The sequence below is a fragment of the Calidris pugnax genome, unplaced genomic scaffold (genome assembly GCF_001431845.1).
Source record: "Calidris pugnax isolate Ruff unplaced genomic scaffold, ASM143184v1 scaffold30, whole genome shotgun sequence".
NCBI classification, from domain to species: Eukaryota; Metazoa; Chordata; class Aves; order Charadriiformes; family Scolopacidae; genus Calidris; species Calidris pugnax.
The window spans coordinates 4308473-4336023 of NW_015090776.1; the positions used below are offsets into that span (position 1 = coordinate 4308473).

The 27551-nt window shown below is 41.8% G+C and overlaps 1 protein-coding gene across 2 annotated transcripts in view; it reads left to right on the top strand.

Moving 5' to 3' along the window:
- RSPRY1 (ring finger and SPRY domain containing 1) overlaps nt 1-27551 on the top strand; it is a 40030-nt gene that overhangs the window by 475 nt on the left and 12004 nt on the right. The window contains exons 2-10 of one of the 2 annotated variants that reach the window (XM_014947356.1): nt 10485-10666; nt 12781-13277; nt 17210-17262; nt 18459-18571; nt 21318-21444; nt 22807-22865; nt 24158-24224; nt 24930-25061; nt 27178-27293. In XM_014947356.1, the coding sequence (XP_014802842.1) occupies nt 12931-13277; nt 17210-17262; nt 18459-18571; nt 21318-21444; nt 22807-22865; nt 24158-24224; nt 24930-25061; nt 27178-27293 (1014 nt within the window). In that variant the 5' untranslated portion in view covers nt 10485-10666; nt 12781-12930. Of the gene's footprint in view, nt 1-10484; nt 10667-11312; nt 11619-12780; nt 13278-17209; nt 17263-18458; nt 18572-21317; nt 21445-22806; nt 22866-24157; nt 24225-24929; nt 25062-27177; nt 27294-27551 lie in introns of those variants that run through there. The other variant, XM_014947366.1, reaches the window with a different exon arrangement.

A 27551-nucleotide genomic window follows, 5' to 3' on the forward strand; every position in this document is an offset into this window, starting at 1 on the left:
GGGGGGCAGGATGACAGCCTGCTCCGGGATCCCCTGGGAGCTCGGAACCGCTCAGAAGAATTTTGTTGAGCCCTCAGATGTTTTAATATTGATGTAAAACGTCAGAATCCTGAAAAACAGTTGCCACTCTCAAGGTAAAAATATATCCGCAGAGCAAGTTTTCTCTCTCTTTCAGCGAAAATGAGAGGATGTGGAGTGAGCTACCAAATGCAATTATTTATCTAGATCTTTTGTTTTGCATACTTAGGCAATAGATGAGGCAGTAGCACTTTCCCCAGTAGTGTGGTAACACCATGCTACTGCTTTGCTCTTAGTGCAGTGTTTATAAAGTGGGTCTTTTTGCTGCTTTGTATTATGCTCATATTGAGCATTAATTTCTTTTTAAAGCCCTTTGATTCTCTCCTGCTCATCACTTATTCTATTTGGCATGTCTTCATTTTTCCCTTTGTTTTTTAAATGCTACTATTTCTTAATCTCCTGTTGTGTCCCTTCTGGGTAGAGTGTTAATGTAGGTCCTGAGAATTACTGTAGATTTGTTGTTTTTCATTTTCTGTGTTATTATTGCAAAATCTTGCTCTGAATCTCTCAGTATCCACCCAGAGTTCATCTTGGTGTTCAGCCTGCATTTATCAGTATTTCCCATGCAGGGGAACTTTGTCCCATGGGGAAGCACGGACATAAGAGCTGCCTTTTCTCTTCTAAATTTATTCAGCCTTCTAGATAGTGCATTGTTTTCTGAATGCTGATATGTTTGGTGTTTTCTTCCCTTTATATCTGTGTCAGTATTTGTTTTCTTCAACATAAGCAAGAGGTTTTTTTCTCCACTTAGCACTAGATTTGCTTCAGGTTTTAATTTTTTCTGCCCTTTGCCTTGCGGTGAAGGTATGTATTTGTTTTGGTGAATTAGTTTTTTTGACTCATGCTGGCCCTTGGTTCAGTTCTTCTGCTTTACTTATAATTTTCAGTACATCCATCAGTGCTATGAGGCTATTGTCATATGGAGACCTACATACATTTGTGTACTGTGACTCTCCCCCTGTTTACATCTCAGTATTAAAACTTGTTGCTGTTTCCCTGCTAATCTCTAAAAATCTTTTAACAGTCGATGTTCTCATCACCTATGAGATGTCTGAAATACTCTCTCGCATCTTCTCTCTTCTTGGTCTCCTGTATTTGACTGTGGATTTCTGGAGGACTGTGCATTCTCAAAACTTGTCATATCATTTTAAGAGTCTAGGATGCTGTTAAACATATTTTTCTTTTGCATTTATCCAAATGCAAAGAATTGATCTGTTCTTTGCTGTGATCTAAATCTGGCCCATTCCTCTGCAAGTGCTTTTGCATACATCTTTGCTCTCCTCTGCCGAGGCCCACCCAGCAAAAGAGTCCTTTCTCCTGCTGGCACCCTTCCTGCGTCCCTTCTTTTAGGACGTTACTGGTATTGCTTTTTGCCCCAGCCTCTGCTATTTCTTCTCATTTACACATCTGGTTGAATAGGTTGTGTGTTTCTCCTGGTGTGTTCTCTTTCAGGTGCGTGAAGCATAACTGTGGTTATGCGATTGCTTCTCATTGTCACCCTAAAGCTCTCTTGAAGTTCCTGCTAACTCTAAAAGCTTGCGGCATCCACTACCCATCGCTTGCGCAGGAACCTTCTGCAGGATATTTTAATGTTGTATTTTTCATCATGCACACTCTTGTCCTTGCTATTGCTGATTATCTGCTTAGTTGAGGTTATTTACCTACTCTAAGATTGCTGATACCTCCATTTCAGCTAGTTCACACATATCACTTATCTTCTACTGTGGGGTTATTGATTTCCTTGAAGTCTTTAATTTTGCTTTTTGTTTACCTTTAGACTCCTATACACGGAGTTCAACTGCAGTGCTTCATGTTAACCACTCTGGTATCCTACTCCCTGGCTCCCTTAATCTCACTGTTATCTTCTTTTGTGCTTTTCTTAATGCTCACTTTTTCTCTTAGAAGGGATGTGATGGTTTTCTGCGCAACTTCTCAGCACTCTTCCTTGGTATTCCTCAGTATTTTCACTCCAGAGGTCTTGGCTCTCAGCATGTTTCATTTGCTGTGAGCCTCCTGGATGGGCTGAAGTAGATTACTTACAGTATTTTGGTTCCTTGGCACCCTTCCTGCCACCTGTAAAGCAAGACATCTCTCTTACTCTGCCCCTCAGGTGTCCATTTCCCTCAAGCTTTTTGCTTATTTGTTAAAAATAAGAAATAAAGGGAGATACTTGGTAGCCTAAGCAGTAAGTGGTAAAGATGGTGATTTGTTATGGAACACTTACTCGCCTTTTACTCTTTGTACTGCTTTGTTCAAATTTCCTTTCACATCAATATCTCCCCTAACTGACAACATGTTGTTTTTTGAAAAGTCTCCTATTGGTCTCTTTAAGTCACGTAAATACCTTGGTGGTATCCTCTCAAAATGGAGCAGAGCTTGTCACGTGCACTGTTGGGTTTCCCTCTCAACACAGAGTAGCAAATTAAAATGTCATCGCCTTGTAGTAAATTGAAGGCAAGCTAATGTGATGAGGTTCGCCCTCTTCTGCTCCACTGTAAATATGTTGTGCTCAGCATTTTAAACTGTTTGGTTTGGGGGGGGAGGGGGAGGGAGGGTTTCCTTTCCTGAACTTATGATTGCTCAGTAGACTTTGAATTTATCCCTTGCTTTAAAGTAGTACCAGCAGAAGTGCTGGGCTGGGATTCATTGCCTTTCAAGAATCTCATTAGAGTTGTGTTGTGCCATTTTGTGCTTTGTTTTTCCTTGTGTCCTGACTTTTGCTTTCCCTTTGCGGTTTGCACGCAGGGACTGTGAAGCTGGCATGGCAGCGGCTGTGCCAGCATGATCTTTATTTCCCTTTCTGTTCTTCGTTATGTCGCTGAGATATAGTGAAAGTCAAATGATCACATATGACTTGTAAGGTTGTGTGACTGACCAGTGCATCATGATCTCTCTCCTGATGTGTTTGTAATGGTCTGGTGCTTTGATCTACCACTGTTGTGGCCAAGCTTGTGCTTTGGATGTTTACCCACCTCTGCTGTGGGAACTTGGTGCATTTGACAGGTGCACGTTCATAGGGACGCTCACTGGCTCAAAGGCTGGGTGCAGGCACTGCTACTTACTTATTAATGGGTGTTTGTTAATGAGGTGTCAGCGAGTCACCATCACCATCATCCATCCTTTTCCTTTGATAAGGGGTGGTTTCTAAGCATGCAAAATGTTTGCAATTGTAGTTATTTTTCTCCTTTTCTAAGGCTTCACTTTTGCTTTAAGTTTTTGAATATGAGTGTTTTGGGGGATATGAGGAAAAGGACCAGCACTGAGGGTATTCTTATTTGAAGTATTGGTGTGGCTTTTTGGATTGCTTGCTTCAGTGCTTGTGCACAATCTGATATTGATATGGCTTGAATCATAGGTTAGAGGACAGTTGGTGAACTACATGCCACCAAGGTGTGTATTTTATGACCTCCTGGAGGCAGTGGAACGAGCAAGACAGTGATCTCAAAGAAAAAAAAAATAATCCAGCAGATATGCTGATGCTCTTTTCTTCTTAAAAACAAGGCTGTCTGGTGGCATGGAGAAACGTTAGAATTCTTCACTACTCTTAATGGTGAATGAAGAATGATATGAATGGTATGCACTCAAACTCTCGTCAGTGTTTCAGTCCTGGAGTGAAAAATTAAAAAAAATAATTGAACAATGGGTGAGCTCTTTCTTTAGAGCATTACCCCTTTGGAACATTTAGTAAAGTAGTATCTAAATGTAGTTATCAAAACAGTTTAATCTTAATTCTTCTGAAGTTCCTCACAAAGTTATTTAGAAGTCCCAGATGACTGACTTGTGTTCCTGACATCATTACAGGTTTTGGGGAGTTTTTCTAATTGTTTCTGAGCTTTCTGCCTCTTTTGATGTGCAGCTGTAACAATCTACAATGGGTATGTGCTTTTGTTTAAAGCATTTTAATCTGCCTTGTGAAACACATACATGCTTGTCTTCAGCGCGCTTCCTAGCCCATGTGCAATTGTTTGAGTCATCTCTCGGGCAATCACTCCCCTTCCTCTTCTTGGCCATGGGAGTTCTGAAACCCCTTGCCCAACTTCCTCTGAGTTTCTTCATACAGGTGGAGGCTTTAAAACTGCTGGTGCAGTCCCAGACTTAGGCTAGGAAAGAGCAAGCTGCTGGCTTTCTGTGGCTGGCAAGGGAGGTTACAAAACTCAGCTACTGGCATCAAAAGATTGGGTCATCCTCTGATGCTGCTTGAATTAACAAGTGGAAGTTTCATCAGCCTGTTTCCTGCCGTGGTGTTAGGTTTTTTTTCATCTTTGAGATGATAACCAGTGTCATAAAGTGATAAATTTGGCGAGGCTAGGAATAGGAGGGTCTAGACATCGTCTGCTCCATGCTCTGCTCTCTCAGGCAGTTGTCAGACAGCCGGCAATGCAGGCTTCCAACTGAGGCATCGCTGAATTTTTCACCAATGTTATCAAAAATCGTTCACACATCCCAAACTGTTTTCAGTGTATTTTATGCATTCGTAATAGCTTAGTCATGCTGTCTATCTGGGCTCGTCTCTGTGCAGGAGACTGTTCTGTCTTCTACAGAGCACTTCTGTACCTGACCTTCCTTTAGAAACGAGCCCTGCTCTGACAAACCAGAGAAACAAAAGCACTAAGATGAGTTGACAGACAAGGAAACAGCACAACTCTGGGATTTCACCATTTCGGCTCAGTTACACGAAGCTGGTGGTTTGCTGACAAGAATCTGCCCCTGCTTGTAGCATCTTTCCATAGACCACAGTTTGATTGCTCAGATCCTCTGTGATAGCCCTAGGTCTAGTTCCCATGGCAGGGTTACACTGAGGACTGTGTGAGCTGCTCAGTCTCTTGATTTGTCCATCAAAACGCTTTTTTAGCTTCTCTCTTGTTAATGTATGAGGTGCTTAAAGTAGGTGTTATTGCAGTTTACTGCAATGAGTTGATCTCCTCATAATTTAAGAGAACTCTTTCATTTGTTTCTGGATAGTAGCATAGGCAGAGCCTTATCCCTTCTGAGATGGTCTATTATTTAATTTACTAGGAAAAGTTTTTAAAAAAGCTTTCTTTTTTTTTTTTTATTTGTCCATCAAAACGCTTTTTTAGCTTCTCTCTTGTTAATGTATGAGGTGCTTAAAGTAGGTGTTATTGCAGTTTACTGCAATGAGTTGATCTCCTCATAATTTAAGAGAACTCTTTCATTTGTTTCTGGATAGTAGCATAGGCAGAGCCTTATCCCTTCTGAGATGGTCTATTATTTAATTTACTAGGAAAAGTTTTTAAAAAAGCTTTCTTTTTTTTTTTTTGGTTTTTTGGGGGTGTTTCTTTGCAATTCTGCACCTCTGCTTGGTACCTAAAGAGTCCTCACTTTCTTCCCAGTACTATTTGTTCTGGAATTTCATGGTCCAATTTTGAATCCTGGTATCTTGAACATTGTTGTCAAATTTAGTCAATTTGTTTGTTGTTGATAACATCTGTAACTTTCAGGGCAAGCAAGGAAGATTAGCTTGAATGAATTGAAGAATTTATTTCTAAGCCTCTGAATGCATGTCTGTGCCAAAACTTAATATGGTATAGCTAATCAATTTTATTTAGTGTGCTTGTATCCCTTCAGTTTGTAGGATTAGGGTTCCCTGCCATCTGCAGGGTGTTATCCTTATCTTCCTGCTACTTGTGAAGCAGCTCATCATGCTCTGCTCCTTGGGTGACTGCTGCGCTCCTACAGCTCTGCCCCGTCGGCCAGCTGGAGGCAAGTCCTGTTCCACTTCCCCGGAGCTGTCACCTACCACTATCTTTTAAAAAGATCACTATCTTGGGTGTGTATTCATCTGCCTCGAAGCATCGCTTTTTCTCGAGGAAGAAATGTAATGACCTGTCTGCGGTGTGGGGAGACGGGACGGGGAAGTCATGTTCTGCGTGATGGATGCTGGCAGGGGATGGGTGGTGTGGACTTTCTGAGTGTTGAAGTGGAGCTGAGTTTTCCCGAAGGCCGTGGTACAAAGGAGTTCCACCCAAACGGTGGGGAGATGAGGAAATGAGCTGGGGAAGGAGGAGGTGGGGAGTGTTCAGTTTCTCTTTCGGAAAGCGCTGCAGCAGAACAGTCTGTGATGCCCGAGCAGCCCTGAGCGCTGGGGTCCCTGTGCCCAGAGGTAGGACACAGTCTGGGCAGGGCAGGGGGCTCTTCACCTACTTTGGAGACACTACTTTAAGCGAGACAGTGAAGTTCACTTTAAATACACATTGCAATTTTAGCATTTCTAAACCAGCTTAAAAACAAATTTGAAGGAAGTAAAAAAGGCAAAGTAGTCCAGCGTACAGGTGACTATAAAATCTGGCTTTCACAATGAGTCTACAGAAAAAGAAACTACTGTGGTGGCTGTTAGCGTCTGCTGCTTCTTTCTCCTTTGACTTGCTGTGATAATAGTCAAATAAGAGATGAGATCCTCCAGCTACTCTGTTTCTGACAAAACTAGAATTTCCTAGAGAAGACCACGGGGTTAAAGCCCAATTTTTTTGCATAAGCCCTGTGCAGCCCTGGGGGTTTTCACTGACAGGCACTTGGGCAGAAGCTGGAAAGTTTTGAGATGTGATTGGTCTCTTTCCCCGTTACACAGGCACGGTTAAGATCAGTCTGCTTTCATTTCGGGGTGTTCTCAATACAGCAAGAAAGCAAATGACTGTGGCAGCGGCTTTGTCCTGTGGATGCTGACACATTGCATGCCAGTAAATGCTCTTTTTGACACTGGTCTTAACCCTCTGGGATATTTTTAAAGAAAACAGAATTGAATTAGGGGGTTTGCATCAGATTACACAATGTGATGTTTGGTTACTACACGCAAAAGAGCATGTAGTAACCACAGCATTTACTTGCTCCTCCTGAAGCCTGAGGTCCGCTTCTTGCATGCGCTGTGTGGTAGCCACACTGAATGCCAAGTAGCTCTTTCTCTTTAGTCACATAAGTCTTAAAGTTGTGGGGTTGACAGCAGAGCTCAATTCGATCTCCTAAAAAACAATTTCAATGTGAAATTGACTATTTCATTTACTGGCAATTCTTGGTTTTCATCACCTGCCCCGATCATTTCACAGCTGATATCCTCTCCGTGGTGTAAAAGGTTGTAGTTGCAAACAAGCTTCTTTCCTCTCTTATTTCTGCATTGAAGTTCATTATCTTGCAGTGGTTCATAGCTGTGTTTCCTTCTCATGGTAGTTTGAACTTTTCATCCAACTGGCATCACAACTATTTCCATCTTTTCCTTTTTAAGAGCATCATTTATTTGAGAAAAAATAATTAGAAATATTTCCTCAGCCTTTCTGTGTCCTTAATAGGAAGTTGCTTCCCCAAACCCTCACAGTTTTGCGTTTGGAAAAGTTCTCAACTTTATTATGTGCTTTGGTGACTGAGCTCCTATGTTACTCCACTCTTGAGTGAAGAAATTGCTGGTCTTAATCTTGAATAGTGGCAGAAGCTGGAGAAGTTGTTCCAGTAGCTGAAGCCCTCTCAGCTTGTTTATGTGCATGAGGGTTTTTTTTTTTTGCTTGCTTGGCAATGCACTTCATTTCATGGAAAGGAGAGGCCTTTTCCATCATGAGGCAGTATTATGGTTGGCTGTAACCGAATATTTGAGGGGATGAATCACCGGCTCTTGGGCTGCTTATTGCAGAGAAAATGAGCCTAATGCCGCTTGGAGCTGGCTCCTCCATTGGTGTGTTGTGTCGGATGATCCAGAGGAGGCCTCTCCAGGCTAGGCTGGGATCTGTGCTGCTGGGCAGGTGCAAATCCACGCAAATAGCATTCGTTTCGATGGATGATGATTCAGTCTTTTTCACTGAAACTCCCAGCTGGGGCAGGTTGGTCACTCCGTGCAGCTTCGACTCCTCTATGCACGTGTACGTGCTCAGGCCTGAGCTTGGCAGGAGAGTGGTGGCTTCACTGCAATAGAGATGGTCACAACCACTGGTGGAGGAGTGCAGGGATGTGGAAGGCTGGGGACCCGACGGTGCTTTTTCCCTGTGTATCCAGCCCTAACAGTGGCTAAGCTTTGCTCAGAGGAAATTGTGCTGGGGTGGTAGGTGTCCTCTGGGTGATCTGGGATGAAGAAGGCGGTGTTGGGCACCGGCATTCTGAGCAGATCCTATGGCTACAGCAGAGAGAGAAAGGTATTGATACTGGGTACTTCCTGTAGAGTAAAAACTTACGTTTTGATCATATATTTGGCAACTTCATAGTCCTGCATCCCAAAGTAGCATCTGATGGCCAGAATTCAGAGGGAATGGACGATGCCTGTTGGAAAACAGGTATTAGCTGCTGCTGTTACCATTTCTTGCACTTAAAACTGTGGGGTCAAGTTTTTATTAAAATAGTGTTTCAAAGTAAAATAGAAGTGTTACCACTTATAAATCTGGGGGCTATTTTGAACAGCTTTCATAGTCTTGTTATCACTTTCTAGATTTGCCAAAGACTATTGCTTAGGCAAATGCAAAAGTGATAGGATAGGGCTTTCTAGCATTGCAGCACATCTGAATGACACAAACTCCAGCTAATCACTGGGAAAGCGGCCACAGCTTTTAACACAGAGAACCTGTTTTCTTTCCATCCTGTAGCTTTAGTTCTTGATGGTCTTTTTACACACCATTGCTTCATCTGAAGGCTTTCAGTTCTGTTTTTGCTTGCACTAATTGTTTAAGAAAACGGTGTTTGCACAATGTCACTGTAGCCCTGACAGCAGGCAATGGGTTTGTGTTCCAGTGGCCTTCCAGGGAAACCTGTTCTTACTCTTGAGCTGGTGCTTAGGTGAATCTTAGCTGTTACCTCATAATATATTTGAGTTTGATGTGGTATTAAAACATGAAAGGTAAAAGTCACAAACCACACTAAATTCCCTGATACCATAATTTTTAAGAAAACCAGTACACTTTGCTAACAACTGGCTAACAGCATTATAATGGAAAACTGCTAAATTTTAAAAGCAGTTGCAGAGACTTCTAGCAGTGTCACTACTGGAAAAAGAGTTTAAATGGATTGTGAAAGATTAGTTCTTTTCCTTAGCTGGGTTTTAACAGCAAAACAAACATGTGGCCTCTGTCTCAGGAGACGGAGCTGTTGGCTGTTAGGTGAGTGCACCAGGAAAGAGCCTGTTTGTTATTGTGCACTTGCTGTTATACCTGGCTCTAAGTATCTGCTGCCAGGTAGGACAGAGGGCTTATCTTGGCCTATCTTGATACTGCAGTTGCAATATTCTTGGTTTGCTCCTTGAATTTTTTTCTTTTAGACGAAGTCTTTAAAATCCCTCTTTTTTTTTTTTTTTTTTTTTCCCCCACAACACTTGTAAGAAGACTGTTAAGTATTTTTGGAATTAAAAAAAGCTTTTGTGTCCAGTTTTTGTTGAGAGCAGGGATTTGCTAAAATAACACTTGAAGTTAGATTTTAAAATTTCATTTCATCTGTGTGTGCAGAGTTTGTTACCTCTTATTGAAACAATAATATATTTCATCTTTCATGATGTCCAAAATGCGTTTGGTTTTGTATATTGGTTGTGTCACCAAGGTCTCTGAGTTTGGACAGAATCAGAATTGATTGTTCTCATCACCTGCATCTCCCTTCTCTACTGAATTCCCCGCCTCCATCCTGCAGCTGACATCAACTTGTTTGATGTCTCTGTCCTCTCTATTCCAGCAGTGAGAGTGGGGAGTCGGGGTGGCCAACAGCAGCCTAGTGCTAAAGTCGTGGTTCATTATAATGTTGTAAAGATGTCCTTTAAAAATACGCCAGCTCAAATGGGATCTACATCACTGGTTTGAAAGATTTTTCTTAAAAAGCTTTGCCTTTGCACTTCAGAACCTCTCTTCATGCATTCATCCTCTGTCCAGACACGCTGGGTGAGAGGCGGATCTGCAGCAATCTCTTTTTGTACCTTCTGTTCCTAATTATTTAGTCTTTCGGTTTGAGGCTTGACAATGAACTCCTTGTACATGATGGGAAGCAACAGCCTAGTGAATGCTGTCAAACTCGGCTCTTTACCAAATAAGGGGAGTTTATCCTGTCATGTCTCCCTTCCCTTTATCTAATCAACTTTTATAGTGTACTTGCTTTTATTTTCTGCTGTCCCTACTTGAGGGTGATCTGGAGCAGATATTATTGCTTCTGTTCCTCCTGTGAGCAGTAATTTGAGGGGAGGAGCTGCACTTGGTGCTGTGGTGCCTGGAATACCAAGGCTGTAGATACAGATTGGGTTTTCTGTAGCTGTGTCTAGTCCGAAGGATAGCAGGTGGCAACCTGGGTTTTGAAGCCTTGAGACAATTCCCCCATAAAGGCCGAATGTGGCTGAAAATAGCAGCCTGGCTTGCTGTCACGGTGGGTACAGGGAGGAGCTGGCCTACGCCTACTGTGGAGGCAGTTTCCAAGTGAATTGTTCTTTCTTTTCCCTCTGTCTTTAGGGCCTCTGCAGCATAGTTCCTAAAAGTGAAAGCAGTCACCACCCGTAATGACTCACTGTCCACAATAAAGGCTCTGCTTTTCCAGAGATAAGGGCGTCTGTGCCCTGGAGAACTACAAGCCGTCAAAGCTGCTCCAGCGCTTTGAGCAAGCTCAACCCTTCCTGGACCAAACGTACTTAAGGGTGAGTTGATCAGAAATGCTTGTCTTTAATTGTGCTTTAAGTTGTCAAATAGAAAATCTAACTTTCAATTATCAGTTTTTTTGATCTTATGTCTGGTTTTGTTCCCTTGAGTGGGTTCTTACGTATTACGAATCTCTAAAATACAGCTTTTCCGTATTTATTTTGATGAGAAGGTAGATTCACTCTAACATTTTCCTAAGTTACAGACCAGCTGAACTAATTTAAATTCTAAATCTGTTTCACATTTTAGTATTATGTTACTAAAATGCCCTTAAATGATCTGGATTCATAAATACACACTTTTTTTTCCTTAAGAAAGTATGTTTTGCATTTAATATAACTAGCTTTTTTTAAAAAAAAAGAAACAAAATTCAATATCCTGCTCCCAAACTTTTAAAGTCATTTGAACAAGTTGTGATGTTACACAATTCTGTCCAAGATCTATGCAGTCTGTGTTGGCACCCTCACATCTGCTTTTTACTTGCCGGCAGAGAAGAGAGCAGTTGTACTGGCTCAGATGGAGGGACTCCTGAACCTGGTCTTCTACCTCTTGTGCTCAGACTGCTTAGAGATGAAGGCAAGCGTGTTGTGATGCTGAAACCCCTTTAATGATCTGTGGTTTGGGAATTTTCTTGAACAAGAATTAAGGATCTTGAATATTTATTTTTTTTGCAATGAATATCCCTTGGTTTTGTGTCTGCTTTTTTCCTAGTTACCCTTCAGTTAATTTCTTAATACTGAACTTTTCACTGTGCTAAAAGAAGATAACGTGCTTCAAACTACACAAGAGTCTGAGAGCTTGTTTATAGTGCTTTTCCAGTGACCGCTGTACATCCCGAGACTTGCTCGTCTGGCTTCCCAAATAACGTTGTTATGATCTTGTCCCAAGTGGCACCAGCAATTGCACGGTTGCCAGTTGACTCCAATGCCGGGGGGCTTTCATATTTGAAAGGTGGCAACTATCTTTGACTTTCTTTTAATTTTATGGTGCTACATGTCTGCTATGAAATAGATTATTTAATTGTAGAATGGTTATAACCTGTTACAGAATATTCACCGTAACTTCTAGTTTAAATGTTAAACTTTATTCTTAAAAGAATAGCATGTGGTTAGTCTTAAAAGTGACCGACTTATTCTGGCATGCTTGAAGAGCATAAGTAGTTAAATGATGTCTTTTGTAGGGCCTTATTTTGCTGAGACTCTATGTAATGTCCTATAGAAATAGACCCTGTGTATTGAAAAATGTAATGAAATCCTTTTGAATCCTTTTGCTCTGGCTAGCATTCTCAATTTAGTGATTTGGAAGGACTGCCCTAGAATTGCAGTTTCTAGTGGGCCTGTATTTGATCCAAACCATTTGAATAATGAGAAAAAGAATGACTGAATTAGTCTTTGATCCCAAAAAGGGAAGATTGGTTTGATGCTACATCCAAACAACCATACAACCTGCACAGAAGACACCCTTTTCAAAATCCCAGTTAGATTTGTAGGCATTAATATGGTGTCTGTAATCCTTATTTATTTAGGCTTGGTACCTGGTGCTTCTTTGGGTGAGAATCTAGTTGATGTATGCATGTTTTAAAAAGACGTGTTTACGCACAGGTGGATGAAACAGTTCACTGCTAAATCTATTGTTTGTTGAGATAGGCCATAAATGTAAGATTAGTTCTTTACAATTTTGCCTATTTTGTGGAGTCTGTCTGGAAATGATATTCCTGATATGAAATGAGAACCTTAAATGTACAGCCTTTATTTGGGTGGCCTAAGCAATAAGCCTTCATATAGGGTAAAGAATAAATGAAACTGGTTTGTTAATACTTAAAGGGTAGTGGTATGCTAGACTTAAGGACAAAGTTGTTCCTCTGCATCCAAACCCATGGAAGAAACAGGAAATAATAGGGAGTGTAGAGAGGAACCGTGTTTGGGTGAGAGCTACTGACCAGTGAATTTCCTTCTCCTCCCTTTCCCCCTCCTTGCAACAGACTTTGGGTACAGACCCTATGTTTCCTAGGTACTTTGTCCACCAAGACTGGTTCTGTTTACTAATATCAGAATTCTTCTGTTATTCATTAGAAGCAGTAACACTGACTCTTGTTTTGGCTTTGCTTTTTCAGACCTCCTTCTGGATGACCAATGTGTATTTTAACCAATTGTATCAGAAACTAAGTCTCCAACTTCCCATTCATTCCAGCTGGTAGCAACGCTTATAATGCAAATAAATCACACTTCAGGATCACATAAACATTACTCTTAAAACTTTCTAGATGATTGTAGTTGCTTTGGCTGTGTTCTATGCTAGCAGAAGCCTTCTCCAAGGTTTACTGTTGACTCTAGAGCACCACATTCCCCATTTACTGGGAGCCTTGGGGGCAAGCAATATGGGGAACTCGTGCGTCTGCCGTGATGACAGTGGCACAGAAGACAATGTGGAATCTCGGAGTCGGCAAACGGAGAACAGCAGAGTACACGTACCTGAAGCAAGAAGCCACCCAAGGGACCCTGTCCGTCCACCCAGGAGGGGTCGAGGGCCTCACGAACCAAGAAGGAAAAAACAGAATGTGGATGGGCTAGTACTTGATACGCTGGCTGTAATTCGGACGTTAGTAGATAAGTAAGTACCTCCTCAAGGAATAATTCAACATGAATGAAAATGTTCTTGTCTTCTCTCAAACTGTGGCTCCATCCTCTCACCGATCTCCACCTGACCCTCCCTGAAGCAGCTGCGTGTTTCCAGCTGGATGCTTAGGAGAGGAGCACCTTTCCTAGGTAACAGAAGTAGCTCCTGATGCACAGGTACAAACTCTTCCAGGAGCTGAGGAGCTTTCTCACAGTTCCTGTGTGGGCCTACACCCAGGTGGGATGAAGAGTGTGCTCAGTAGTTCTTACCTGCCATAGATACGATTTAGGAGTTGATGAATGCTCCAGAGTTTGGGAACTTGTCCTAAAAATCAGTTGTTTTGCAAGCTTTCTCTTTTCAGGCTGTATTTACTTCTTTGGAAATAGTTAAGCAAAACTGAGAGCTTTGATCTTTGTTAGTGTGTATAAACAAACAGAGGTTTTCTTTCCAGTAATAAGTCTGCCTACTTTTTAAAGACCACACGTTGTGGCTGTTCAGCTCACGATCCCGGCATTGCATTCCTTGCATACTCAAAGCAGCCATTAAGGGTGTGGGGGATATTTATGGATTCATCCTTATTTTTTGGGGTTTGTGTTGCTTTCTGCCAAGCTTTAAAAGGACCTTCAAAATGATGGGTGAAGTTAGCTCATCGCCTCTTGGGGTAGGTGCAAGCGAGGAAATGGAAAAGCCAAAACAGAAGGAAAAACACTACTTTAGCTTCACGGCTGGGGTTTGAGTTTAAGGTGGATGAGGCTCAGGATAAGTGAGCCTTGATTAATGTACCTGCATTGTTACTCTGGAATGGGCATGCAGAGGAGGTGTTTGCCTTCCTGTTGTAAAATCCTTTAAATAGGATTTTAATAGAAATAAATAGGAAAAATACCAGGACATACTTTTTTTTTTTCTTCCCCTGAACACTTAAACGTAAGAGGCTTTTTTAACAGGTTTTATTTTGTGGTCTGTCTTCAAATCATTAAGTTAAAATCATGGCAAAATTTCTTGGAAAGTCTCCCTAATTTTGCATGCCTTCCACTTTCCCCTCTTCGGCTCTTTTAAGCAGTTGCCCAACGCTTTTGTGCGTAGTTGATCCTGTTCCTGTGGGTCTTGCAATTGGTGTTGTAATCTTGTAAGTGCTTTCCTCTGCTGCCGTGGGACCATAAGCATAGTTCCTGGAGTCTTGCTTCTGACAAATTCCTGAAGCAACTGTATTTTTTCATATAGACCCCAGTGAAATGTTTCCTTAGACTTACATAATTACATAGGTTGGACCTCTTGAAGTTCCTCCACTCCAGCCTCCTGCTTAAAACCCAGGTCTACTGGGAGGAGGTGGCTTAGGGTCTTATCCAGTCAAGTGTTGAACATCTTCAGAATACAGATATTTTTCCACCTCTTTGGGTCCTTGGTACTGTGTTTGACCACTCCCATGGTTTAAAATAAATATTTTTAAAAGCTGGAATTTCCCATGTTCCAGCATGCCCCTGTTGCCTCTTGTCCTGTTGCTGTGCTCCTCCTGGAGGAGCCTGGCCCTGTCCTCTCTGCTCTTTCCCATGACGTAGCTGCAGACAGGAATGTGATTTCTCCTCCTTTCCACTACCTCCCCTTCAAGAATGAACAAAGCCTTTTCTCTTACCTTCTTCTTGTATGTCACCTTCTCCAGCCCTCCACCACCTTGGAAGTCCTCTGCCGGACACACTCCCCTATAGCAATGTCTGTCTCGTCCTGGGGAGCCCAAACGTGGGCTGTACTGGCATACTGGTTTCCTTTGTGTCCTACTACAGCAGTTGGTGAGACACAGCTGGTTTTAGAACACAGCTAAATATTACAAGTTCTTGCAGTAAGACCAAGACCTGTGACTATGAATAATGGAGGGTCTGTTGATGAGGCAAGATATCTAAATGGGCCTGAAAAACACTTAGGGAGCCTTTCTGCCTGACGTGAAGCTAATGATAGCCCTTGTTTGATTAACAGGAATGCTCACTTGGAGGGATAAAAAAATCCATGTCTGGAAATCTTGGGTTTGGGTGTAGGTGGGACACTGTAGCAGTAAGCATGTCCCATTATCACCCATTCCTCCTAGAGCCTGATTTCTCAGTTTTGAAAACACCACAACTGAAGGAGATGGGAAAGCTGACAAATATATTCTCCTGTCAAAAAATGTGCAAGAATAAAGTCAAACTAAAATGGAAATATGTAATTTAACAGCATGTTGGAAATCCAGGCTTTGGTATGACAGTAGAGCCTTAAAGAGCAAAAGATAGCAATCTAAAGAATGGAAGGCAAAACCCTTTTTCTGACAATTTCTTTTCTAAATTCTATACTGAAAGTTAATACATGGGGATACTGAGATGCATTGTAAATTCAGTTGTTATACTGTGATCTGCAATGAACACTTTGTTTGGGTTTGCTCGTTGGTTTTTATTTTTTTTTTTAATCAAATCTCAAAGTTCAGCCCTAAAACATACCTGACAAATGTTTTTTTTCCCCCCTCTCATATCTAGGAGGAAAGGAGTTGTTATTCTGAGGAAATGAAGGTTAAGGACTAATTCTTGGAGTTTATATGAAGTGCTGCTTCACAAATTCAAAAATTAGCAAAAATGACTGCTTGGTTTCCAAATATGAGGAAGGTTGTGGCTGGAGGGGGTGGCTGGAAATGAAGTGGTTAAAATGGCAAATCTGTGGGACAGGCTTTGCCCAGTGCAGAACTGTGATCACCTGTTACCCAGGACAGAGTTGGAAATTTTGCTGATAAAAATTTCCTCCTTAATTATAGCCTTTACTTACACTTACGATATTTTTTTCTTTCTTTGAGTCTTTACATCTCCTTTCCTGAGGTAACTCTGCAATGTTGCACTGCTTTTTCCTGCTGGGGAGATCAGTTTCCAGCAGAAAGGCAAAGGGATGGGGAGGATATTTGTTTCCAGTGTTATGGCAATATAAAACAGTGTTTAAACTTCAGCATTTTCTTGTGTAAATATGAGAGTGTTAATTTTTTGGTAAGAAAAGCATATTTTTAGTCAAAAACAAGATTTTTCTCTTTTTATAATAATCCTAAAAAAGTAGGTAGGTGATCTGCATGATTAATCTGTGTTGAAATTCTCTAAAATGCCTTTGTATTTAGCATTTCTGGTTTAATTTCAGGTGTGTGTGCTAGAAATGGAGCACGGCATATCCTGTTCGAAGCTGGGGGCTAGTTCACAGTGCCTCAGTAGCACTGAATAAAGCATTTGGGACCTGCTGCTGCTGCATAAGCTTTTTCTGGACCTGGAGATGCTGAACTGAGACCTTGCTTTAGGTGCAAGTGCCTGCTCAGGGAGGGGCTGGCCATAGGTTCTTGCCATTGCTCCAGCAAACCAGGCTGAGGAACTGATCTGACTGAACTTTTCATATTGGAAAGGGAATTGGGTTAAATGTCTTCAGTTAAACTGCCGTAACTAGTTCTTTCAGCTTTCGTTAATGAGTTTGATGTCTGGCTTGCCTTTTATTTTTGTAGGGTTTCTTAAAAATATTTGTCTGTTTAGCGGAGAATTTCTGGGAAATAATCATGTTTAAGCTATGTCCCTCGTGTTCTCCTCTGGGTTCACTTCATGGCCTCTGACACAGAGTCTCTTGTTTCGTACTCCAAGGAACCCTGCTAATGAGTAGCTCTAAGCCTAAGCATTGTGTCCAGCTTTTAAATGTGCAGATATGGATCACCATTTCATTTATCAGCTATTGTAGATACACAGATGTTGACTTTGAGCCAGAGGAAGGCTCAAATCCCATCTGTGTTTCAGATCTGAAAATGGCATGAGCAGTCTGCAGCCTGTGTGACTTCCTCTTGTTAAATACTTACTGGATTCATTTTCTGTCTGTTGTATTATCATTTTATTTGGTGTATTATGTTGATGGTTATGCATAAATTTTGACCTGTCTAATATCTCTTTCAGTGACCAGGAGCCTCCTTATTCAATGATCACGTTGCATGAAATGGCAGAAACAGGTATCAAGGCACTGTGTTGGGCATTTCAGTTGTGACTCCAAAGCAAAAATAAACCAAAAAAAACCCCAAAACTAAACCCCACAACCTCTTTTCTGCAAAGAAAAATATAGCAGTATGTTATGCCGTAATATTACAGCATATACTTTTTGTCTTGGGTTTTACTGTCCTTAGACCCCTGCTTTATTGATGTAGTTGTTCCAACCTCATCCCCAAGTGATCGTGCAAGCGGAGCCATGTTTGTGCAAGGGCTCTTCTATCCTTCTTACAGTAGGAGAAATTCTCCCAGCTCAAGATCTTCACCAGCTTAGGTCAAGGTCTCTAAGTAGGGCTGGTACTGGTCTCAGGAAGTGTATTTCTGTACCAAAATAAATTGATCGACTTGACTAGGTGTTACAGCACTTCAGTAAACGTTTATCGGGGGAAGGTGCTAATAAAACTCAAACCCCAATCTGTTACTTGTATTTTCTTGTCATTGTTGAAGGGAGCACCAGGTCTCTTCAGCCTCCCTCACCTGTATAAAGATGCAAACTCTGTGTTATCTAAGGGAATTAGTTTCTTGTCAATCTAAATCTGTTTACTTTATTGGTAGCGTAACATCTTGCATGGATTGTTGTTCAGTTGCAAGTAGAAGCCCTTGTCTACTCGTTAAACAGTGAGAGCTGCTCCTTAGGAAAGTGAACGTTCTTTAGACCACCAGGTGTGGGACAACTAATACAGTTCCTCTGAGGTCTGTGTTATTGAGGGAATTCAAGAAGAGAGCTCCGATTCTGACTGAAAGAAACATTTCTTTAGAGTCATTATGGATGCAGCATTTAACAGTTAAGAGTTGACATAGGACACTGAACTCTTGGCTATGACACTGGAACAAAGTGCTTGTCCATACTGGTCATGAGTGTTCCTTCCTAATGCAAGTGGGAACTAAAGGATGCTCTGGCCTGGGCCAGACTGTTCTCCAGACAACAGAGGTGTTTGCTAGTACACAAGCTGCTGCAACCTTTTTTTTTTCCTTGAATTTAAACCTCTAACCTACTGCGAAATAAGACATTGATGTGAAAAGTAAACTTCTTTTTTTCCTAGTGCCTGTAAACTCACTGGGTAATTTTGAGGACTTTTCAATTTACATTTAGGGATGTATTTTGAACACTTCAGAATTGCAGTGTTAATTCTGAGCATTACTTCTGTTTTGTGGTTGACAGATGAAGGCTGGTTGGAAGTTGTCCAATCTTTAATTAGAGTTATTCCATTAGAAGATCCCCTGGGACCAGCTGTTATAACCCTACTACTTGATGAATGTCCGTTGCCAACAAAAGTGAGTCTAAAGCGTATGTATTTATCTGCGGCTGAATTTTAGTTATTCATGGTGGCCATACCCATATTGGCTTCTGGGTGGGTTTCACCACTGAGGCAGGACTGTGAGCTGTTCAGAAAATGGGTGTAACTTGGAACTTTCAGTAATTGTGGTGACGTGGTATCTAACTGCTACTCAATGTTAGGAGCGCTGTAGGGAAAAATGAAAAATCAAGATAAATCTGGTCCGTGGTGAAGAACAAGAGGCCTTTGGTCTTTAGCTGCTTTTCCTGCTGCCCTCTCCCGCCGTGTGGCACATGCCATGAGGGTGTGCAGGGGCAGCAGGAGCGCAGCAAGTTCTGCTGTCTTGTTCTCAAGTTCTGAAAGCTGCACGTTTGCAAGTCACTGTTGAATTTGTTCCTGCCTTGCATGTAAGGAATAAAACACAAGTGGGAATGTTAAGTGAAACAAATGACATCTTTAAACAATGAAATATCTAGACACAGTTTCGGCAAATTTAAATTTTCCATTTTTTTCTCCACTGACCATAAATGTGGTTTTTGGGAGGAAAGGTGAGCTGAGGTGTTGGTACTGTGTTGCTACAGATGTTTTGGTGAGAGCATTGAGTGCTTCAAGATGCAAACCATTGTTGAATCCTTTAAAAATGATTGTACAGAGAATTTGTCTGTCTTCAAATGCTTGTCTTTATCTCATTTCATCAGAAATTGATGATGACATCATTGCAGCTTTCACTTATAATTTACTTCTTACGCTGCCAACTTTAGTTTTCAGTTTGCATTGTTAGGGATATAAAAAGCTGGTAGCTTTTTGTCTGGTATAAATGAATGAGTGGCTGGAGAGCTGGTCAAGCTTTAACTACCTGAAGTGTTTTGTTTTGTTTTGTTTTGTTTTTTTTAACTCTAGGCTATTGAATAAAGTCACCTGAGACTTTTGAACGAGTTAAATGTTGTATGATGTCTGTCACAGAGAATGCAAAATGATTTTGAAAACAAAGCTATAACTATAAATTTTGCCTGCTTTGAAAAAGCTATTGGGAAGTGGAGGCCACTGAATGAGCCATACAAAGAATGACTTTTGTATTTTTTTTTTTGTGTTTGGCTGTACAATGTACTTGGCAATCAAATGATTTGTTTTTTGAAAGCCTTTTGAAATGGCCCAGTTCTTCAAATAACATGACTGTTACTTAAGTACTTTAATTCTAAGGCGTTAGCTATGAAATAGTTGACCTTAACCAGCAGAAAAGGAGCAAGATTCCTCTTTCTGAAGTGCACAGAAGTTTGGTTTTTTTCCCCATGTACAGTCTCTTGGCAGCACAAGAAGCTGCTGTTGTGGGATCTGCTGGTCATGTGCAGCCTAGTAAAGTGTTAGCTGCTGTTCATTTTCTTTCTATTTGGGATAAGTTTAAGTTTTTGGTTTGAAGAGTTTGAAGTCAGTGCCTGACTTCTATAACAGCTGGAGAACAGCCGCAGGCTGTATTTCATTTTTTGTTATTGTAGGCTATAAAGTCCCTAAAGTTAAAACGGCAGTGCAGTAAACTGTTTATTCTACAAAGTCTTTATTTAACTCAAAATAGTTGATCTCTCTGACAGTTCTAATAATGGCTAAAAGCAATATCAGAGTATGTCAAGAGTCTAATTTTAGTGAGACTTTTCCATCCCAAGCCTGTGGCTCAGTCATGCTTTCTTCTTTCTCTGCTCTTTCTACATTTTCGCAGTCTTGTTCATCAGCTCTGGTTTCATGGCTTTTCTTTTGGGAACATAACTACTTCTCAGGGTTATCTCTGTACAAACCTCAGTAAACTGATTTTAGTGTGGTTCGGAACACAATTCAAGAAACCACATAGATTTAACTTGAGTAGTACTCTTTTTTTTTTTTTTTTTTTTTTTCTCCAAATGGCCTGCTGATGACTTCAGTATGAGGAGTTCTTCTATTTTAATTAGATCATGGCCTGGCATTATGCAGTTTCAATCTGAATCAGCTGAAATTTTCTTGAAGTCTAGAAAGTTGAGGGGGGTCTGGAACTTTGTGGGCTGGAGTTCTCCTTGTGGGATAACTTCTTCTGGTTCTAGATTAACCCCAACTACTCTGAGAATGGCAGGTGTGATCTAGATCTATCTGGAATTTTATCCATACCAATCTGCTTGAATGAAGCAAGTCAAAGTATGGCATTTTAGGTTTATTACCCTCATTGGTTGCATCCTAAAGGAGTGGGACTACAGGAAATAATTTATGCTCTCAAGAATACCTGCTTATGATGTCCTATAAAGCTGGCACCATCCTAAATTTAAGATGGGGATGTAGGTTCTCTTTGTGGGGCACATCTCTTAAGTCCTGAATTCTAAAGTCTAAACTACCCCTTTTCTTTTGGAAAGGGCATGAGCTTTAGGGCACTGGAAGCAGATTAGATGGCAGTGGTGCTGTATGTGCTGATGGTGGTGTACCGTTCTGGTTCCTGTAGGTACCTCACTTGTGTGTGTCCAGAGGTGTACTGAGCTGTTGATCACAGCAATGACCACCAATCTGCTCATCATTTCAGTGACAGCTCTTGGTTAGGTTAAACTTCTCTTTCCATCCGTTCTTTATTATCTTCTTATCTTAGAAGATAACTATTCCATGCTGTCTGTAATATGATGCTGACTTTAGTAATATAATGTAAAAATAGTTTGTTGTACTACGTTCATTTTGTGGGGAAAACTGTATCTGTCTGTAATGTTCAAGATATTTCTGATATTTTTTTTCTATTTCAGGATGCATTACAAAAATTAACTGAAATATTAAACTTAAGTGGAGCTGCTGCTTGCCAGGATGCTTGTCACCCTGCCAAACACCGGAACACGACTGCGGTGCTGGGCTGCTTAGCAGAGAAGTTAGCAGGTAATGCTTGTGTCTGGCTCACTGAACCACCTTCTGCTCTAGCGCCCACGACAGACTAGATCAGAAATGTTTTCTTAGAACTGAATCATGTTCTGCATCGAGGGAGACCTTGTGTGACAGCTGTGACCAAGTCTACTGCCCCATTAAAATGTTGAACAGTCCCTGGCTTGCGTCTGAATGAGCCATTCCTAATCCCAAATACTTAAAAAGACTGAATTCTTCTGACGTGTGGTTAGTGATTGTGGATTGGTGATTCTTTGTGGAATACTGCCTTACTCTAGGAATCTGTCTTTTCTGCAGACCTTCTCTGGCTGTGTGTGAATGACTGAACTCGTAGTTCTTAACCGGTAGGCAGGAGTAGCAAATTAGTAGTCTTGGAGGCTGTATAGAAACATATGTTGTGCTAAACATGCGTTGCTCTATTGTAATTAGCTGGAAAGATTCTCTGGGTTGCTTAAAAGAAGATTGCTGGGATCCTACTTAAAGGTGACTTTTTGCATGGAACTTTTTATTCCCTGTCACTTCTAGTACCTGCCTGGAAACTGATAAATTAAGTTTCCTTCCTGCTGACGGTTGTTTATCTAGTTTTTTTCTTCTTTTCTGAAAAAGAAAAAGTGATTGTCCAGTATCATGTAATGGTTATTAAAAATAATTTCAATATTTTGTCAAAAGGAAAGAACAAGGGCAGGAAGCATTTTTGTACTATAATACCCTGTTATACGAAGTAAAAATGAGGTCCTAAAAGTAAGTGTCTACTTTCGTCTTAATGGACACGGATCTCACTGTGTCAGCTCAGGCAGCAAATCTGTTAATGCTGTGGTGGAACCCATTGCAATTTGTCAGATTTCGTAGCTTCCAGAGTTTGATTCCTTTGTGTATCTCTCTTGATCAGTATTTTAAGGCATTTTTTTTCTAAAATTGGTACTTGGTATCGTGCTGCTGCAAATTGTATCAACTAACTACCAAGTAGGCTATATTGGATGCTCAGCTTTGCTGATCTTGGGCTACTGATAAATGGAACTGGTCTTTATATTTTGTCTCTGGAAAAAAAGGGGACCTGGTCTGGTTTTGAAAGTAATGAGCATGAAAATAAGCAAGGGCTAGTGAAGTCTTACTTCAGAAACTCAGAAGTGTGGCTAGAAATAGCAGGTAAACTGAGAATGTTTGTAATTTGGCAGTGCCTAAGTAATTATTAAATGTGTAGCAAACTGGGAACAATGATAATGATTCTGTATTACAGTTCTGCTTTGCTGCAAATTTCTTACATGTTCTTTAATTTGTTGCCTTGTGTTTAAAAGTTCTGTCCGATGATGAGTGTGTGGTAGTTCCTGTGGATGGATTTAATTTTTAATGTTCTTGCAGGTCCTGCGAGTATAGGCTTACTCAGCCCAGGCATATTAGAATATTTACTTCACAGCTTGGTAAGTGTTTTCAATCTTTTTGCGTGTATCTGTACATAGCAATTATAATGCAATTTATTTTTTTTTATTACTGTGAAAAGTTAGGGTTTGGTAAATACTGGTAATGTATGTTATAAAAGTTGGGATTGCAGTGAGTGGGGGAGACATGGACAGGCTGGAGAGCTGGGCAAGGAAGAACCTCATGAGGTTCAACAGGGAAAAGTGTAGGGTCCTGCACCTGGGGAAGAAGAATGGCGGGCACCAATACAGGTTAGGCATGGACCTGCTGGAGACAAGTTCCGAAGAAAAGGAGCTGGGGGTCTGGGAAGACAGCAAAATGACAATGAGCAAGCAGTGTGCTCTTGTGGCCAGGAAGGCCAACGGAATCCTGGGCTGCATAGGGAAGGGCAAATAAATCCAGTCGAGGGGAAGTCATTCTCCCTCTCTGCACTGGTGAGGCCACAACTGGAATCCTGCCTCCAGTTCTGGGCTCCCCAATTCAAGAGGGACAGGGAACTACTGGAAAGAGTCCATCGAAGGGCAACAAAGATGATTCAAGGATTGGAGCATCTCCCTTATGAAGCTGGGGCTCTTTAGTCTGGAGAAGAGAAGGCTGAGGGGAGACCTTATCAACGCCTACAAGTATCTAAAGGGTGGGTTGAAGGAGGAGGGAGCCAGACTCTTCTCAGTGGTTGCCAGTGACAGGACGAGGGGCAACGGGCGCAAGTTGGAACATAAGAGGTTCCACTCAAATAATGAGAAAAAACTTTTTCACAGTGAGGGTGCCAGAGCCCTGGAAGAGGCTGCCCAGGGAGGTTGTGGAGTCCCCTTCTTTGGAGATCTTCAAGAGCCACCTGGATGCAGTCCTGAGTAACATGCTCTAGACAATCCTGCTTTAGCAGGGGAGTTGGACTAGATAATCTCTATCGTCCCTTCCAACTCTAAAAAAATTCAGTGAAATTCAGTGAAATCTCCATGCTTGGAGATAACTGGAAGTCAGTAGGACTGACTGGAGAAGCTGGTGAATCATGGTATAGACAAGTGTACTCTTCACTGGGTAAAAAACTGGCTGGATGGCTGTGCCCAGGGAGTTGTGATTAACGGGGTGAAATCTTGTTGGTGACCGGTCACCAGTGGTGTCCCTCAGGGCTCAGTTTTGGCTGAGATTGTAGGGGTTTTTTTGTGTGTGTGGTTGGAGTCGGTGATCTCAGAGGTCCTTTCCAACTATGATGATTCTGTAACAGACTAACACCTTTTCCTATCCATCTCTGGTGGGTGTTTATTAAAACACTTTTCTTACTGCCCATGTTTAGAACTTCCAGTCCCATCCGACGGTGATGCTTTTTGCACTAATAGCACTGGAGAAGTTTGCACAAACAAGTAAGTATTAGCTTGATGCTGCTCTTAACAGCCATACTGTGGCTTCTGCTGTGTGTGTCACTTGCTGCGTATGAGCATGAGAGAGACTGGATTGGTGGGATCACAAATGCAGAAGAGAAATATTTGTCCACTTACAGGCAAGAGGAAGTATTTATTGCTTTAGTGACGTCCCTCTACCCCTCAAAACCCTTGAGATACTTGCTGAAACTCAGTGCAGCCTTTCCCAGTTAGAAATTGCTGTAGAGGACTTATGACATGAGGCCTTTGTCACTGAAGTAATTCTGTATTGGAGATGGAGAACAGCTATGACTGGGTATTTGCAGGCAGGAAAAAATATTTATTGCTTTAATGACATCCCCACCCGCAAAAGAGATTTGCTGAAGCTCAGTCCTCAGCTTAAAAATTGCTACGTAAAGACTTTGACACGAGACCTTAGTCACTTGAAAAGAAATAAATCTCTGTTAGAGAGATGGAGAACAGCCATGATCTCATAGTCTCTTGATGATGCAGTTCCTGCTGAGAAGTGCTAGATCTGATTGTGAAGTTAATTTCACATCTGCTTGGGGAAAGAACTTCATGCTGTTTGTGACACTGAGGTTTAAAGGTGTAGTGAGGGGGTTCTGCTGCATTTGTAGAATGTTACTCTTTTTAACTGAACTTATCCCTAGTTTCTAACAATCATTCTTTATTGTTACTAAATTGCAGGTGAAAATAAAATGACAGTTTCTGAATCACGTATTAGCGACCAACTGATTCTGCTGGAGAAGTGGACAGATAATCCAGACTATTTAAAACGGCAGGTTGGATTCTGTGCCCAGTGGAGTTTAGACAATTTGTGTAGGTATAACAAAAGGGATGGATTCATCTAATGTTAATCACTTCTCCAAACAGATGGAGGACTACTTTGTGTTTTGTTTTCTATAAGCACTTCTTGTAAATATACCTGACTGTAATCACCCTCCTTCAAAAACAAACAAAAAAAAAAGGGGGGGGGGGGGCAAATAAATCCAGTGTAAATGCCTGGAAAGGAAATTTTGGCAAGGAAATTGTTTATGAAAGGAAGTGGTGTATGCCCTGCAAGTTGGAGCTGCAATGAAAATTCTTCTTTGGACTATTTCCTGTAACCCATGCTTCAGCAGATGTGCTGAGTAGCTGAGTAGTGCAGCTCTGTCTCTCTGTGGGACAGCCGGGTTAGTGACACATCCTGGTGACAGCCCCTACCGTGATCACACCACAGCAGTGCACATCTTCAAAGAATTATTACAGACTTTTTAAAGTAAAGATACGGTCTTTTAATCAAAAGTGAAAAGCGTTTGACAAAGCACTTAGATCTATGCTTTTGGATGATTAGCAAGCATCAAATTCACTAGTTAATTGTGATTTTGAGGGTGCAGCAACTCTAAGGACCTTGTAGTTTCTAATGTCTGTTCTGTGAATTTGGGTAAAAGGTCTTGTTGAGCTTTACAGGGCTTTAGCCAGCTTATGAGAGGCCAGTGTGTTTAGTAAACAGCTGTATAAGCATTGTAGCAAGTCTGGGATATATGAAGGGTCCTAAGGTAAGATCTCTCTTTTGTAAATTAATGTGCACATGTCAGCAATTTGACACCTGGCAAGATAAATGCTTCTGGCCCTTCCATGTGAAAAGGCGACACACAGAGAAAGAGCTGCTTTAGCTAAGTTCAAGTTCATCACCTACCTGAAAATGAGAGGGGGAAAAAAACCTATAAATACTTGTTTTCCCTTTCTTCCTCATCCCCAATATCTTTTCCAGTGTGATGAATTGGAAAAACTCTGCCCAACTGAATATACAAATACAATGTGAAATCCTGAAACAGCGGCATCTTGGTTTGAACGTGGATGCCATACGTTTGCCTGTGGGTTTCCTGAAAGTAGTAATTAGACTGTAGGAGCTGTAGTCAGAGGTACAGGTTGCGTTCTGATGTTTAGAGGATATTTAACACACAGCGTATTGGAAGCAGTGCTGTTTTCATGCAGGCAAAACATCAATATTTCATTCAATTATGCAAAAAAATTAGCTGGATCCTAGTGAGATTGATTGGCGCTGTGTGACATGTTTAAAACAAGGACCTGGACAGGCTGGAGAGGTGGGCCCAGGTGAACCTCATGAGGTTCAACAAGAGCAAATGCAAGGTTCTGCACCTGGGCCGGAACAATCCTCGCCACCAATACAAACTAGGGGGTGAGGTGTTGGAAAGCAGCCCTGAGGAAAGGGACTTGGGGGTTCTGGTGGAGGAGAAGCTGGACATGAGCAGGCAGTGGGCACTTGCAGCCCAGAAGGCCAATCCTATCCTGGGCTGTATCAAAAGAAGCGTTGCCAGCAGGTCCAGAGAGGGGATTCTGCCACTTTACTCTGCTCTGGTGAGACCTCACCTGGAGTATTGTGTGCAGGTCTGGAGCCCTCAGTATAGGAAAGACATGGACCTGATGGAGAGGGTCCAGAGGAGGGCCACAAGGATGATCAGGGGGATGGAGCACCTCTGCTACAAGGACAGGCTGAGGGAGCTGGGGTTGTTCAGCCTGGAGAAGAGGAGGCTCCGGGGAGACCTAATAGCAGCCTTCCAGTACCTGAAGGGGCCTACAGGAAGGCTGGGGAGAACCTGTTTAGAAAGGCCTGTAGTGACAGGACGAGGGGAAATGGCTTCAAGCTGGAGGGGAACAGATTTAGATTGGAGATTAGAAGGGGGTTCTTTACTGTGAGGGTGGTGGAGCACTGGAACAGGTTGCCCAGGGAGGTGGTTGAGGCCCCATCCCTGGAGATATTCAAGGAGAGGCTCGACGAGGCCCTGGGCAACCTGGTCTAGTTGGGGGTGTCCCTGCTGACTGCGGGGAGGTCGGACTAGATGGCCTTTGGAGGTCCCTTCCGACCTGGGAAATTCTATGATTCTATGATTCTATTGCTGCGGCTGTGATTAAAACTAGTTTTATTTTGCAGTTTTAAAAGAAGGCAGGCAGTTTACATATGAGAAAGTTGACTTGACCAACATCAGGGCAATGCTGAACAGTAACGATGTCAGTGAATACCTGAAGATATCGCCGCATGGATTAGAGGTAGGACGTGATTTCAGGATTTCAGCCTGAAAAGGAGTCTGAAGAAAAAGGCAGGTTTTAACTATTTTTGTTTGCTACTTACTCCTGTGAATGAATCAAAGTTCTCTGCCAGCTTTGCATAGCAAATTTGCTTTGTCAGAGGGCTGTAACATTGCTGCACTGATCTTAGTTGTAGAAATGTTGACACTAAAGTAACACCTGTATCTGTGCCCCAAAACTTCAGAAAAGGGAGGAGAATGTGTAAGAGCTGGCTTTCCC